We start from the raw sequence: 16,740 nt of genomic DNA, 5'->3' as shown, positions 1-16,740 counted from the left end.
CTCTGACACTTGTGAACTGTGTAGCCGCGGGCAAGTGGCTTAACTTCCCTGTGCTTTAGGATCCCAGCCTGCAAAGCAATATAATTAGTAATATAAAAAAAATCTGTGAAACTGCGGCACTCAATATGTCAGCAAATTTGGAAAACTCAGCAGTGGCCACAGGACTAGAAAAGTTCAGCTTTCATTCCAATCCCAAAGAAGGACAATGCCAAATAATGTTCAAACTACCACACAGTTGTGCTCATTTCACATGCTAGGAAGTAATGCTCAAAATCCTTCAAGCTAGGCTTCAGCAGTATGTGAACCAAGAATATCCAGATATACAAGCTGGGTTTAGAAAAGGCACAAGAACCACAGATCAATTTGCCAACACTTGTGGGATCATGGAGAAAGCAAGGGAATTCCAGAAAAATATCAATTTCTTCATTGACTATGCTAAAGCCTTTAACTGTGAGGATCACAACAGACTATGGAAAACTCTTAAAGAGATGAGAGTACCAGACCACCTTACCTGCCTCCTGAGAAACCTGTATGTGGGTCAAGAAGCAACAATTAGAACTGGATATGAAACAACGGATTGGTTCAAAATTGGAAAAGGAGTATGTCAAGGCTTTATGTTATCACCCTGATTATTTAACTTCTATGCAGAGTACATCATACAAAATGCCAGGCTGGATAAATCATAAGCTGGAATCAAGATTGCCAGGAGAAATATCAACAACCTCAGATATGCAGGTGATACCACTCTTATGGCAGAACGTGAAGAGGAACTAAAGAGCTCCTTGATGAGGGTGAAAGAGGAAAGTGAAAAAGCTGGCTTGAAACTCAACATTTAAAAGACCTAAGTCAAGGCAGACAGTCCCATTACTTCATGGCAAATAGAAGGGGGAAAAGGGGAAGCATTGACAGATTTTATTTTCTTGAGCTCCAAAATCACTGCAGACAGCAACTGCAGTCTCGAAATTAAAAGACGCTTGTTCCTCTGAAGAATAGCTATGACAAACCAAGATAGCATATTAAAAAGCAGAGACTTCACTTTGCAGACAAAGGTCCATCTAGTCAAAGCTATGGTTTTTCCAGTAGTTACATACAGATGTGAGAGTTCGACCATAAAGAAAGCTGAGTGCCAAAGAATTGATGCTTTCAAATTGTGGTGCTGGAGAAGACTCTTGAGAGTCCCTTGGACAGCAAGGAGACCAAACCAGTCAATCCTAAAGGAAATCAACCCTGAATATTCATTGGAAGGATTGTTGCTGAAGCTGAAGCTCCAATTCTTTGTTTGGGCACCTGATGCAAAGAGCCGACTCACTGGAAAAGACTCTGATGCTGGGAAAGATTGAAGGCAAAAGGAGAAGGGAGCGACAGAGAATGAGATGGTTAGATAGCATCATTGACTCAATGGACATGAATTTAAGCACACTCTGGGAGATAGTAAAGGTTAGGGAGGCCTGGTGTGCTGCAGCCGCAAAGAGGGGTTGCAGAGTCAGACAAGACTGAGCAACTGAACAATAACACAACTCAGCAGAAAGCTGAGAAAGTTGCCATTCTAATGGCATCCTGGGACATAGGTAATTTTCAAAATGGTTTCAACTGTCATTACTACTATTTCCCCCCATTTTACAGATGAAGAAACTAAGGATTAAAAGATACATTATAACTCACAGAGTTAATCCAGGTCTTCCCACTTCAGAGGCCAAGGCTGTGTCCTCAGTCATAAGTGGTCAGTAGTGGCTCAAGGAGCAGCAAGAAGGCACCCGATTCCTACATGATATGCTCTGTCCACACTCTTATACCAAAGACAGGGAGTATGGGCTGCTGTGCTGAATTCCCACAGACTCTAAAAGTATCTTAGATGCTGTTTTGGGGAAATAGGAATCATCCCAACCGGGAGTTACCTGCATAAAGGCCTGATGCCTGGTACACAACAGAAGGGTCTCCCCATTGTCCTCTGATTCAAAGCACTGGGCAAAGGCCACACTGGCATGTTGGGTGCATGCTCTGGAGAGGAAATGGCTGTGTGGAGAAGAGGGATGTTCTCCTGGTCCATTCAAGGAGAACACACCTTTCTCTCTGACCACACCTGACTTGTGATGTTGCCCAGGCTGTGCGTCCACACTGCAGCCTGGCCCTGCCTCCACGAGGACCACCAGCTGGGTCTAACACCCCTCATCCCAACACCACTGTGCAGGTGCTTTCCAGCCCTGAGCCCCACGGTAACACACCACCCACAGACAAATACCTGTCACTGATGATACAAACAGCTGCCACTGATGATACCAATCAATCAAGACTTTTTCTGCCCTACTAAGTTGGCCTTCTGGGCTTCCCTGGTGGCTCAGACGGTAAAGAATCTCCTCAATGCAGGAGATCTGGGTTTGATCCCTGGGAAGATCCCCAGGAAAAGGGAATGGCAACCCACTCCAGTATTCTTGCCTGGAAAATTCCATGGACAGAGGAGCCAGGTGGGCTACAGTCCATGCGGTTGCAAAAAAGTTGGACATGACTGAGCATGCACGCACTCCAATCTAAATTATTATATATTTGCAATGAAAGCAGTGGAAATTAAAGCTTGAAATGATCACCATCAAAAAATAATTTTTTAAAGAACTAGGGCTAGAGTCAAGGCATCTTAATAGGACTGTCATCATTCTTGCTAGTATTCAAAATACTAGCAAAAAAAAAAAAAAAACTAGGCAAGTTTTGATGCCTTTGGGCGCATTAAAAGTTCCCCCTCACAATGTAGTTTTCATCCTTAATTTCTTTTTTCCTTCCTCCAGAGTACAACTGTGAACTAGAGAATTTATACCTCCTCTTTTCAATGTCCCTTTCAGAACTTCTGCTAACCTTATGATCTGTTCCCTTCAATGCATCCCAGACAAAAGTAATTGCAAAGCAAAAGCTAAATTCAATTCTGCTACATCACACTGGAGAAAAATGGCTCAACAGTTAAAGGCAGATTTGTGGTTCACTCTGGCTATTTCCTCTAAACTTGACAAGACTTTTTTATTCCTTAGTCATGTAAAGCTACAGCCAGATCAGCTACCATATCCCTGTTCCCATTGTTTAAGAATGGAAAAAGAAAGTTGAATGACGTGCAACAGTTATATTCAAGAAGACAATTTGGAAACAAAGATTTTTAGAAAATGAAATCACACATAAGCAGTCAGATTCCTAGGGTGCAAAAGTAAAAAAAAAAAAAATCAAATGACTTGAAGGCTTATACATTTAAATAAAAAGGCACCTACATAGATGCTGGTGGTAAGAAGTTGGAAACAAATGGCTCTGGGTGCAGATTAAATACACACACACATTTTATACACATACATATTTACATGCATACATACAACTGTAATATATGAAATTATGTATATCAGTTCATATATTAAGCATAAATGTACACAGACATATCCTGCAGGATTTACTCTTGTAACTCTGCTTTGGGTTCCCTTTAAATTCATCTTTAGTGATAAAAGGATTCCCTCTTATTTATTAGACACGAGGTTTGAATTTGCTTGGTGTTTTCCGCCAGTTGTGTTTTATCCTGTGTTCACCACAAAGTGTCCAGTTTTAAGACCAGCACAGCTGGAATGAGTACCTGCCTGGGCAAAGGGGCACCTCTGCTTGACTTTAACAGGATGAGGACCAGCAGCGAGGGGCCCGCTTTGCACAGACACCGAGCCCAGTCCAGCTGCCCATAAGTACATCAGGACTCACCAGATTCTGCGTAAACACGGAAACGTCCTCCGTGCTGTTGTCAGAATTGACACGTAGCAGCCTCCCGAGTCTAGGGGAACGTATGACGGTAAAGGTTATAGTTCTGTTTCCTGCACTGTCCACATCGTTGGTCACAGCTCGCAGGTCACGAGATGAAAGGGGCTTCACGGAACCTAAGTGAAGATGAAAACATGCATGTAGAGCATATGAAGGCTATGGTTAATGACTTTTAAAGACCCCTGGGAACTGGAAAACGCGTAGTTATGTACAGGAGACTAGCTAACTTTAACTTGAAATTGGGCTATGAGGAGCTAGTGATCCATGAGGCATCTGTTTGTGGATGTGCTTTGCTACTAGGGCTGGAGATGAAAGGAAAATCCCACAAAAAGACCCCCTCAGCCCCCACAGTCCTGTGTGTCTAACTGATCTCAAGAGAAAGAAGGCATGGCCAGGTAAGTGGCACCCAGCTCAGCTCTGGGCACAGGAAGGGGGAGTCGACGTTGTGCATGGACAGAACAGGAGACAGCCCCCTCCCCGGGAGGACAGGCCCATCCTGGCCTGATGGCGGCTGTAGGTGCTCCATGGAGTGTCCATCTGTGGACACCTGAGGGAGAGGCTGGCTCTGGAACAAATGTGAGAGGTCCCAGAGGACCCCCAGACATGCACGCTGCATGCATAACATGGGGAGGGAAAAGCCTGTGTGGATATCATGGGAAGAAGAACCAGTGTGAGAGGTCAGTGTGCCAATGTGACCTCATTGATAATCAATGGCCAGAGAGACTGGGGGACATGCAGGTTAGAGCAGTGCTTCTCACATGCTCCGTACTGAAGGATCAGTATTTCCCCCTAAATCCACTGTGGGCCAATAATTTTATAAAACACAATAAAACATTGCAACAATGTCAAATTGCTATAAAATTTTCTAAACACCTCCTTTCACTTTCCATTCTTATCACTTTACAGACCAGAAGGACCACAGCTTGAGGATTACAGGGCTGAAGTACATATCCCTTCACTTTGCACGGGATTAGGGAGTAATCCCAACCTGATAGGATGGCAGATCTGAGAGAGATTTATGCAGTCCACCTGGCCCAGAATTTCACCTTCTCTCTTCTGTTTTAGCCCTCGCTAAAGGGCCTTAGCATCAGGTCTTGCACAGGGGCCTTGCACTAGCTCTTGGAGTAGGCACTCGATAAATTGTTTAACTAAGCCTCCTAAGTGACATCCACTGTGCTTTCATTACTCAGCCATTATAGCCCTGGAGAGTGAGGGCCACCAACTGCAGTATTTAAACCATGTTAGGCGCTTAAAGGCAAGACCTTGACTATAGCTAATACATGGGGAAAGCCAGCTTTCAGTAAGATTTTCAAACATGCAAGGAATGTTCTAAGGCTTTAATTAACTAAGGTTCCCTTTAAAATAGCAGACAACAAAACAAAAAATAAACAAAATTTCCTCCACTCAGCAAAGGAAACCATCAACAAGATGAAAAGGCAACCTGTGGAATGGGAAAAAATACTTGCAAACCACATCTCTGATAAAGGGTTAATATCCAAAATATACAAGGATCTATACAACTTAGTAGGAAAATCCCCAAATAACCCAATTTTAAAATGGGCAAATGACTTAAATAGACATTTTTCCCAAGAAGACTTACAAATAGGCAACAGGTACACGGAAAGGTGTTCATCAATGCTAACCATCAGGGAAATGCAAGTCAAAACCACAATAAGATATCACCTCATACCTGTCAGGATGCCCATTAACAAAAAGACATGAAGTAACAAATGCTAGTGAGGGATGTGCAGAAAAGAGAACAGAACCCTTGTGCACAGCTGATGGGAATGTAAATTGATGCAGTCACCATGGAAAACAGTACAGAGTTTCCTTAAGAAATTAAAAGTAGAACTACCATATGATCCAGAAATCCCACCTCTGGGTATGCATTCAAAGGAAACAAATTCATTATCTCAAAGGAAAATCTGTACTCCCATGTTTGTTGCAGCATCATTCAAAATAGTCAAGGTATAGAGACAACTTAAATGTCAATCAGTGGATTAATAGATCAAAAAAATGTTGTAAAATGTGATATATATACACATACATACATATATACACACATACATATATATACACATATATGTATATATACACACACACACACATACACATACACTGTGCTGTTCTTAGTTGCTCAGTCATGTCTGACTCTGCGACCTTATGGACTGTAGCCTACCAGGCTCCTCTGTCCATGGGGATTCTCCAGGCAAGAATGCTGGAGTAGGTTGCCACGCTTTCCTCCAAGGGATCTTCCCAACCCAAGGATTCAACTCAAGTCTCCCATATTGCAAATGGATTCTTTATTATCTGAGTCACCAGGGAAGCCCAGTTATAATTTGTATGCCCTGCCTAATTTGAAAAGTCAATCTTTAACTCAATCATTTTATTTATTTATTTATTTATTTTATTTTTAAACTTTATAATATTGTATTAGTTTTGCCAAATATGGAAATGAATCTCCACAGGTATACCTGTGTTCCCCATCCTGAACCCTCCTCCCTCCTCCCCACCCCATACCCTCCCTCTGGGTCGTCCCAGTGCACCAGCCCCAAGCATCCAGTATCGTGCATCGAACCTGGACTGGCGACTCATTTCATACATGATATTATACATGTTTCAATGCCATTCTCCCAAATCTCCCCACCCTCTTCCTCTCCCACAGAGTCCATAAGACTGATCTATACATCAGTGTCTCTTTTGCTGTCTTGTACACAAGGTTATTGTTACCATCTTTCTAAATGCCATATATATGCGTTAGTATACTGTATTGGTGTTTTTCTTTCTGGCTTACTTCACTCTGTATAATAGGCTCCAGTTTCATCCACCTCATTAGAACTGATTCAAATGTATTCTTTTTAATGGCTGAGTAATACTCCATTGTGTATATGTACCACAGCTTTCTTATCTATTCATCTGCTGATGGGCATCTAGGTTGATTCCATGTCCTGGCTATTATAAACAGTGCTGCGATGAACATTGGGGTACACGTGTCTCTTTCCCTTCTGGTTTCCTCAGTGTGTATGCCCAGCAGTGGGATTGCTGGATTATAAGGCAGTTCTATTTCCAGTTTTTTAAGGAATCTCCACACTGTTCTCCATAGTGGCTGTATTAGTTTGCATTCCCACCAACAGTGTAAGAGGGTTCCCTTTTCTCCACACCCTCTCCAGCATTTATTGCTTGTAGACTTTTGGATCGCAGCCATTCTGACTGGGGTGAAATGGTACCTCATAGTGGTTTTGATTTGCATTTCTCTGATAATGAGTGATGTTGAGCATCTTTTCATGTGTTTGTTAGCCATCTGTATGTCTTCTTTGGAGAAATGTCTATTTAGTTCTTTGGCCCATTTTTTGATTGGGTCATTTATTTTTCTGGAGTTGAGCTGCAGGAGTTGCTTGTATATTTTTGAGATTAGTTGTTTGTCGGTTGCTTCATTTGCTATTATTTTCTCCCATTCTGAAGGCTGCCTTTTCACCTTGCTAATAGTTTCCTTTGTTGTGCAGAAGCTTTTAAGTTTAATTAGGTCCCATTTGTTTATTTTTGCTTTTATTTCCAATATTCTGGGAGGTGGGTCATAGAGGATCCTGCTGTGATGTATGTCGGAGAGTGTTTTGCCTATGTTCTCCTCTAGGAGTTTTATGGTTTCTGGTCTTACGTTTAGATCTTTAATCCATTTTGAGTTTATTTTTGTGTATGGTGTTAGAAAGTGTTCTAGTTTCATTCTTTTACAAGTGGTTGACCAGTTTTCCCAGCACCACTTGTTAAAGAGATTGTTTTTAATCCATTGTATATTCTTGCCTCCTTTGTCAAAGATAAGGTGTCCATATGTGCGTGGACTTAAATAGGAGGACCTATCTGAGTCACCAAGGAAGCCCAAGAACACTGGAGTGGGTAGCCTATCCCTTCTCCAGGGGATCTTCCCGACCCAGGAATCAAACCCGGGTCTCTTACGTTGCAGGAGGATTCTTTACCAACTGAGCTACACAGTGAACACACACACACACACACACACTCTGGAATAGTATTTAGCCTTAAAAAAGAAGGAAATCCTGTCATTATGGATGAAGCCAGAGGGCATTAGGCTAATGTGAAACAAGCCAGACAAAGACAAATACTGAATGGTATCACTTATATGTGGAATTTTTTTAAGTCAAACTCAGAAACAGAGATTGGAAAGTGGTTGCCAGGGGCTGGGGGTGAAGGAAATGGGGGAGAGTTTGGTAAAAGGGTACAAACTTTCAGTTATAAGATAAATAAGGTCTGAAGATCTACTGTACAGCATGGTGATTATAGTAAATAACACTTCATTGTACAATCGATACTTGCTAAGGGAGTAAAAGTGAAAAGAAAAAAGTAAACATAGGAAGAGATGAATGTATTCATTAGCTTGATTTGGGAAGGATCTTTTCACAGTGTACACATATACCAAGTCATCATTATATATTTCAGATATCTTACAATTTTTGTCAATTATACCTTTATAAAGCTACCAAACAAAAGACTAAAATAAGATACAATAAAACAAGACAAGATAGACATAATAAAGTAAAATAAAATATCTGAGTTTTCTGGGGATAGGCACTAGGCCCTGGGGTCCCTGAGAGGAGGCAGAAGTACCTGGAAATATAAGCCTCCGGAACACAGTTCTGCCCCAGAGTCAGGACTGCCTTGGTACACACACACACAAGTATGCTTTAATTGCCTCCTGTATTGCTATAGTTCTTGCTGCTGAAAGTCACTGCTACCTTTTAGCTTCTGGAACTGGGGACCCAGGCAATGAGGTCATCCTGGGGAGGCCAAGAAGAATTATTCTGTACATTCAGTCAATGTTACACTGAAGTCATAACTAAGGCCAATTCTCTATTACCTGTCAAGCGAGGGTCCCCCCTCTTGTCAGGTGGATTCTATCTCTTTTGTGTGCAGTCTCTGGCACCCCAACATCCAACTTCTTCTCATCTTCAATTTTTCTTTGGAACTTTTAACACTGTGCTTTCTTAATTATTTCCTTAATGAAATCAGACTCTTATCTTTTCATTTATCCCTTCACCTCAAGGATTATCTTTGGCAGGTGAAGGGGGTGTTGGTGGGAGGGCTCTTTAAAAAAAAAAAAAAAACGTTTTATTTATCTTTAGTTGAAGCATGTGGGATCTAGTTCCCTGACCAGGGACTGAACCTGAGCCTCCTGCACTGGAAGGGCAGAGTCTTAGCCTCTGGATCACCAGACAGGTCAATTTCAAAAAGTCTTTTTGGGTAGAGGGCCCACCAGAGATGTCCCAGGTCAAGAGTACTTCTTGCCCAGCCAGAGTATATTAATCCCTCATTCCCTCGTCCAGCTTCCTAACCCAGGAGGGTGTCCAGTTCCTAGTCAGCAGTCACCCAGAGCATGCTCAGCCAGCAAGACTAGCTGGCTCCCTGCTGCAAATGCCTGATGAGCATCTCTGACCACGCAGCCCAATTCACCAAGAGCCAAACATCACTTTCCCCCAATCCCACCTTCTTTCATCCAAGCATTGATATTTTCATCAGTTAGCTTCAAGCACTTAATTTGGGCAAGATTTCACTAAAGTCCCACCTAAATTTATATTCTATAGAAGAACTGCCCTACCAGGAGTGTGGTAATAAAAGGGCACTGTAACCATATCTGTTTGGCAAGCTCCCACTCTACATGTACCTCATGGCGATTTCAAAAGCAAGTTGGCATGTTGAAGACTCTAAGTCTTGGAGTAAAGATTTCTTTTTGCCCTTCTTTTAAGTATAGCAGTTCTCAAACATACTCATATCCTATGTTTGCTTCATGAAAAACAACCACCACCATAACAGCAAGAGTTTCATGGCCCCTTGGGCTAGGAGGTCTTGTGCATTCCTTCAACGGACATTATCAAATGCTGTGTATGCGACAAGCCCTCTAATAAGGAACGGAGATATACCAGGAAACAGCACAGACCCAGTCCTGCCTTTTCATGTAGATGTCATGATAACTCCTAAGATGTATGTATTTTTTTCCTCATCGCTAAGAAGGGATGATAAGGTTAAGCACCTTGCCTAATGGTTAAATGTAGATCTCACTGACTCTGAAGTCAGTATTATTAGAAAGTTGGCACTCACCATATTGCCTATATCATACTATTGAGTTGGCAAAAATGTTCATTTCGGTTTTTCTGTAAGATGCTACAACCGAAATGAACTTTTTGGCCAATCCAATACTTTGAGCTCAGTTAAAATGATCCCTGAGTTAGGAAATGTGATGAATGATTCAGGAAATCTGATAGATGCAGCTCTCCACCTTCCAGACACAGCCTGCCTCCTCCCTGGGCTTTGCCTCTGCATCATGCTGTCCTCACTGGTAACCTCTCCCCTCTCTGTTCCCACCATCACAATGCTGCTCACTCTGCAGAGGCAGCTTAAGACCCATCTGGCCAACAAGACCTCCCTCCCCATTGTTGCCTATGGGAAATTTTCCTCCCCCAAACTCAAGGAGTTCACCAGGCTGCACCCTCACTGGACACTTAGGATAATATATTTTGCATGATTACTATACTCCTGAGTGTAAATCTCTTATTTCCCCAATGAGTTAAGTCTTTAATTTTTGCCTTGAGGACTGACAGTCTTTTCTTAAAGCTCTTGGTTATCTCCCACTAAGTCTTACAATATTCAATTCAGTGTTTCAAGACCATCTGACTAAAAGATTTTATAAATCTCTGCTCCAAACCCTTTAGCAACATGCTGTGACTTCCTTCTGCTTTCTTCTCTCCCTCAATTCCCATCATGCAGGACAGATGGTCCATTGGTGAGACATGATTCCCTCCATAGCATAACCAAACCCCAAGGGGACTGAGGTCACACAGTTTGCTATGAATATCCTTCACTGCTCAGTTACTTAACTCTAGGTCTGTGCAAGCTTATATTCCAAACCAGTTTGACAAAACTCTCAAGGTCAACACCCGCCTCTACACTCTTTGTAAAAGAGCCAGGTTTAACTTAGATACACAGAAAGACTAGAACCTAAGGCCACAGTATGTTCCAACATGCTATAACTAAATATAAACACATTCAATGGTGGCATTCAAGGTGAAAAACTGGTTACAAAATTCCTTTCTGGGGAACAATTTTTTCTGAAAGAAATAGAATACATGTATAAGTATACACACACCTATATATGTATGTGTATTTGGCGTGCTGAGATTCATGGGGTCACAGAGAGTCGGACATGACTGAGCAACTGAACTGAACTGATACTTATATACAAAATAATAAAGAAAATATACATTAAGTTTACTTTCTTAGTTGACAACCAAAAAGTCTGTTTAGAACTACAGCTCTTCCTATTTTAAAATAATTGAGTTAAAGATTGACTTTTCAAATTTGGCAGGGCATACAAATTATAACTGGGCTTCCCAGGTGACTCAGTGGTAAAAAATCTGCCTGCAATGCAGGAGATGCCAGTTTGATCCCTGGGTCAGGAAGATCCTTGGAGAAGGAAATGGCAACCCACTCCAGTATTCTTGCCTGGAGAATCTCATGGACAGAGGAGCCTGGCAGGCTACAGTCCATGGGGTCACAAAATAGTCGGATACGACTTAACAACTAAACAGTAACAACAACACAAATTATAACTAACCTTCAAACATTCACTCAGTAAGTATTTTTATAACTATTTTGGCTTACCCTACAAATTCTCACAAGTCTCAAGCCAGGGCCGCTTTTTAAGGCAGTATACAAAGGAGGCAGAACAGCATGGCCCAAGTCTGCTGGGGTGATGATGAAAAGCCAATTGGTATGAGCTCAGTGGGAGTGATTGAAAAAAAAAATTGACTAATGCTGGGCTATAATATTTTAATAATCCAAGAGAGTAAAACATACAACATTTCCACATAAGCACTGCTGCTTATTAAATTGCTCTGCACCTTTTCCTGGTTGTGTGTATCAATCCATCAATAACATTAAGAAGGGGACAAACGAAGCAGCCACCATGATGGTCTTATTCTCAGGGAGCTGATATTCTAATATAGAGGCAGTCCTGGAACACAGGCACACACAGAAAGAACAGATACTGTGATCCGAGCACAAGGTTTGGGGGTCATGTCAGCGCTTCGTCTCGAGGCTTACGATTCCTATCAGTTACCTGACTTTGAACCTGCCCACGTCTCAGTTACTTATGTGCCAAATAAAGATGATCAAAATTTGCTTTTAAACACATTATTTTGTTTAAATCTTTATAACAACCCAGTTCAGTAGATTAAAAAGATACAAAACACTATAAAAACACAGGTATCAATAGTATCTATTGATACTGTCCTATAATAGAAATAGATTTTCTCCTATTACAGTTCTATGAAGTCCATAGCTCTATAAAAAGGAATAAACCGTCTCCAATATTTCAGAACATATAGGTCAACTTGAGTCTGACAAGAGCTACAGTAGCTGACAGCTGACACCTGGAGCCACACCAGAGGTGGGACACAGAGAGTCCCCCAACTCCTTCCCCTGCCAAAGGGCTGGCTAATAGATGGAGGAGGCAGAGGTCACTCAAGGCCTGCTTTCAGCATCAGGCATCTGTCATCATCACCCCTGCAGCTTTACACAGCATCAGGGACCAATATCCTCAGGAGGCTGCAGCAGAGCCAGGCTGAGCAAGACTCAACTATGCCTCTGGAGAGAGGATGAGGCCGTGTGGTCTTCAGAACCACAGCCCACATCCAGGAATTCTGATGCAGAACAGAGGGGCCACTGCTACTTGGGGACATTAGGGTAGGAAGAATGCCAAGAACAACTGGACCAAGGGACCCATAATGTCCATCCCATCTCTAAAATCTATGACTCCCTCATTCTCATTCCACACCCACCCAAGCTCAGATCAAATGTTAAGAATCAACTGATGGAAACGTACACGAAAATTCATCTTCCTTCCTACTGACCAGGGGCTGGAGTTGGATATAAGTCATGGTCTGGGGATAGAGAACGACAGAGAACCAAGAATAACAGATCTAACAGGCTAGGGGGAGCTGGAAAAGGAAACAACTCACTTTGGCATCTGAGGATAATGTAAAGTTCTGGCGGAGGGTTCTTAGATACAGGATGCAGGGAGGCCAGAGTAGGGCAGATGCAGTGCATGTCGGAAAGGGAAAGGGGATGGTTACTCAGGGCTGTGTCCACGGTTACTCTATGTTTTGCAGAGTTCCACAAGGGTGACAAGAGATATTTTAACATGTTTTTTTTTTGCTAAATTAATATTCAGTAAAACAGGTGCCAGAAACTTGAAACTTTCTAAGCTACAGTGGCTATAACTCCCCTTGAATCTAATAAAACTGTCTTCAGTCACAAACCAGGGTTTAGCGAGAATAGATGAAAGGTATTTAATCTTTTGCAGCAACCAGATTTACTCTAAGTTTAGACCCTCTCTTTAATAGATGGCTGTATTTTTTTTCCAAAATATTAGGGTGTAGCAGTTTGCTTATTTTTTAAAACACCAAATGACACTCTAATTGCCTTGAAAAAGGATAGAAGCATTGCACTTTTCAGAGAAAAATTACGGAATATGAAAAGGTTTTAGAAGAGAAGAATCCAGGTTAACATATCTTCAGTTAGATTTTGATAAAGATTCTTTTTGTGAGCTCAAATGCTTAAGGCACCTAAAAATTTCAAAAAAAAAATTTTTTTTGAAAGTTATGAACAGTGATTTTTCTCTAGGTTTATTTAGAGGTATGTAAGCTTTATCTTGGAGAAGGCAATGGCAACCCACTCCAGTACTCTTGCCTGAAAAATCCCATGGACAGAGGAGCCTGGTAGGCTGCAGTCCATGGGGTCGAGAAGAGCTGGACACGACTGAGTGACTTCACTTTCACTTCTCACTTTCATACATTGGAGAAGGAAATGGCAACCCACTCCAGTGTTCTTGCCTGGAGAATCCCAGGGTTGGGGGAGCCTGGTGGGCTGCCGTCTATGGGGTCGCACAGAGGTGGACAGGACTGAAGCGACTTACCAGCAGCAGCAAGCTTTATCTATTTCCTGGTTGCACAATCAAGGTATATCATCTCTTTAAGCCACAAATTCTGCCAACTTGCTGTGAATACATCACCTATCTCACACAGATATAACGATTAAAAGACTAGTACACCACTAGCCCCATGATTGCAGTCCTGGTTGTACTTCAGGACCACCTGAAACTTAAAACAAAATGGTGGCCAGGACCTAGTCCAAAGATTCCCATTCAATTGGTGAGGCTGAGACACTGGTATTTTTTAAAGCTTCACAATGGTTGAGAACAACTGGCTAGAGTAACCATGGAGTGACCATATTATTAAAATGATCAATGTTTATATTTTACTGATAACACTGCTGCTGTTGTTCAGTCGCCAATTCACGTCTGACTCTTTGCAATCCAATGGACTGCAGCATTACTGATAATGTATATCAGTTAAACAAGTTATAATACACAGGGTTTTTTAAAATTGTAATGTAAAATGTTATTATTTCCTGTGCCATCTACCTCAGCGCTTTTGGAGGGAAATAACAAGCTTTAAATTTTTTTCCTCCTCTTTTATTACCCTCGCCATTGGGTAAAACCTTGTTCTATCCTTGCAGTGAGGGTTTTGAGTCAGAGATGCTCACTTACATCTCTCCATCTCAGCCAAGCTGAAATTTTTGGCAAAAACCAGTTCAAAGGCTGCAGGGCCTCAAAGAAAGAACCGCTGGTCCCCTGATACACAAGGTTTTTATATTAAAAAAAAAAAAAAAGAAAACCTCAAGATCTAGATACTCATTACAGAAGCTCTCCTGCTTCTTTAAGGATCCTATATGTGAACCATGAACTTCCAGATGTTCAAGCTGGTTTTAGAAAAGGCAGAGGAACAGAGACCAAATTGCCAACATACGCTGGATCATGGAAAAAGCAAGAGAGTTCCAGAAAAACATCTCTTTCTGCTTTATTGACTATGCCAAAGCCTTTGACTGTGTGGATCACAATAAACTGTGGAAAATTCTGAAAGAGATGGGAATACCAGACCACCTGACCTGCCTCTTGAGAAATTTGTATGCAGATCAGGAAGCAACAGTTAGAACTGGACATGGAACAACAGACTGGTTCCAAATAGGAAAAGGAGTATGTCAAGGCTGTATATTGTCACCCTGCTTATTTAACTTCTATGCAAAGTACATCATGAGAAACGCTGGGCTGGAAGAAGCACAAGCTGGAATCAAGATTGCTGGGAGAAATATCAATAACCTCAGATATGCAGATGACACCACCCTTATGGCAGAAAGTGAAAAGGAATTAAAAAGCCTCTTGATGAAAGTGAAAGAGGAGAGTGAAAAAGTTGGCTTAAAACTCAACATTCAGAAAACGAAGATCATGGCATCTGGTCCCATCACTTCATGGCAAATAGATGGGGAAACAGTGGAAACAGTGTCAGACTGTATTTTTTTAGGCTCCAAAATCACTACAGATGGTGATTGCAGCCATAAATTTAAAAGACGCTTACTCCTTGGAAGGAAAGTTATGACCAACCTAGATAGCATATTCAAAAGCAGAGACATTACTTTGCCAGCAAAGGTCCGTCTAGTCAAGACTATGGTTTTTCCAGTGGTCATGTATGGATGTGAGAGTTGGACTGCGAAGAAGGCTGAGCACTGAAGAATTGATGCTTTTGAACTGTGGTGTTGGAGAAGCCTCTTGAGAGTCCCTTGGACTGCAAGGAGATCCAACCAGTCCATTCTGAAGGAGATCAGCCCTGGGATTTCTTTGGAAGGAATGATGCTAAAGCTGAAACTCCAGGACTTTGGCCACCTCATGCGAAGAGTTGACTCATTGGAAAAGACCCTGATGCTGGGAGGGATTGGGGGCAGGAGGAGAAGGGGACGACAGAGAATGAGATGGCTGGATGGCATCACTGACTCGATGGACGTGAGTCTCAGTGAACTCCGGGAGTTGGTGATGGACAGGGAGGCCTGGCGTGCTGTGATTCATGGGGTCACAAAGAGTTGGACATGACTGAGCAACTGAACTGAACTGAACTTAAGGCTAGTACAGGAAAAAAGTGTACATGGACCATAAAAACTGCTTCCCCCATTGCCCTTCACCAGCATGCCCTCTTCTGAGGAACAGGAAAGAGGAGGGACAGGGGTGGGGGATACCCAGCCTTACTTCTGTTAAATTCCTGCAAAGAGACAATCCTTTTTGGGACTTTATAACTGTTGTTAAAGTCATTCTATAGTAAAAGATAATACTTTATACCATGCAGGTAGAACTTTCTATATTTATAAAGATATTATATTAAATGATATTTCAATTTATTAATTGAAAAACACTTAAACCCAAACACTCAATGAAGTTAAAATCTTACCTGGGAAGATGCTCAGTCCTCTGTTTACTTCCAAGCTAATGATCAGAGCTCGAGCTGTGATGCTAAAAATTTGTCGTGGTGCAAAGTTCAAACCATCAGTAACCTGAAAATTAAAACCTCCTGACATTGCTCCTTCAAAAGAAGAAATTACACTCTGGTCAGTCTGGTCATTTTGCAAAAGCCACCCACTTTCACCTTCTCTCCCACCTAATCTCCCTCCAAAGCTACTCCTATCAATTTGAGAGTTAGTTACTACGGTCACCAAGATCAAATCAAATACTGCCAAAACACAAAATGAAAAGAATACCAATAAAGGTCTAAAATGCATATTCCCACCTCATCCTCTCCTGAAAGTAATAAAAGAAAGCAAAGGTGTCACCTCCAAGAAATTAAAAAAAAAAATTTCAGACATGTTGATTACCTGTATTTTATTATCTTGGAGTCAATTTATACCAGTAAAAGTAATACAAGGATGCCACACACACATGCATCCCTTAGCAGTTTCTGAACTATTGATAACACTTGATGATAATGAAAATCAAAACTAGAGGGAATTAAATAACACAGCCCCTCCCCCCAAATACTTTCCCATTATTCATCTATCTCTGTTTCCTGCTAAGAGGGGAAAGAG

At 41.7% G+C, this 16,740-nt stretch overlaps 1 protein-coding gene across 2 annotated transcripts in view; it reads right to left on the bottom strand.

Moving 5' to 3' along the window:
• Positions 1–16,740, bottom strand: part of LOC113878887 (chondroitin sulfate proteoglycan 4-like) — a 73,201-nt gene that overhangs the window by 17,591 nt on the left and 38,870 nt on the right. For both annotated transcript variants that reach the window (XM_027520031.1, XM_027520032.1), the window contains exons 7-8: positions 16,110–16,241; positions 3,715–3,887 (exon numbers count right to left, since the gene is read on the bottom strand). In XM_027520031.1, coding sequence (XP_027375832.1) covers positions 3,715–3,887; positions 16,110–16,241 — 305 coding nt within the window. The remainder of the gene's footprint in view (positions 1–3,714; positions 3,888–16,109; positions 16,242–16,740) is intronic.

The sequence above is a fragment of the Bos indicus x Bos taurus genome, chromosome 20, assembly GCF_003369695.1.
Source record: "Bos indicus x Bos taurus breed Angus x Brahman F1 hybrid chromosome 20, Bos_hybrid_MaternalHap_v2.0, whole genome shotgun sequence".
Taxonomy (NCBI): Eukaryota; Metazoa; Chordata; class Mammalia; order Artiodactyla; family Bovidae; genus Bos; species Bos indicus x Bos taurus.
The sequence above is the reverse complement of the archived record's forward strand: the minus strand, read 5'-3'. Positions and strand labels throughout refer to the sequence as shown.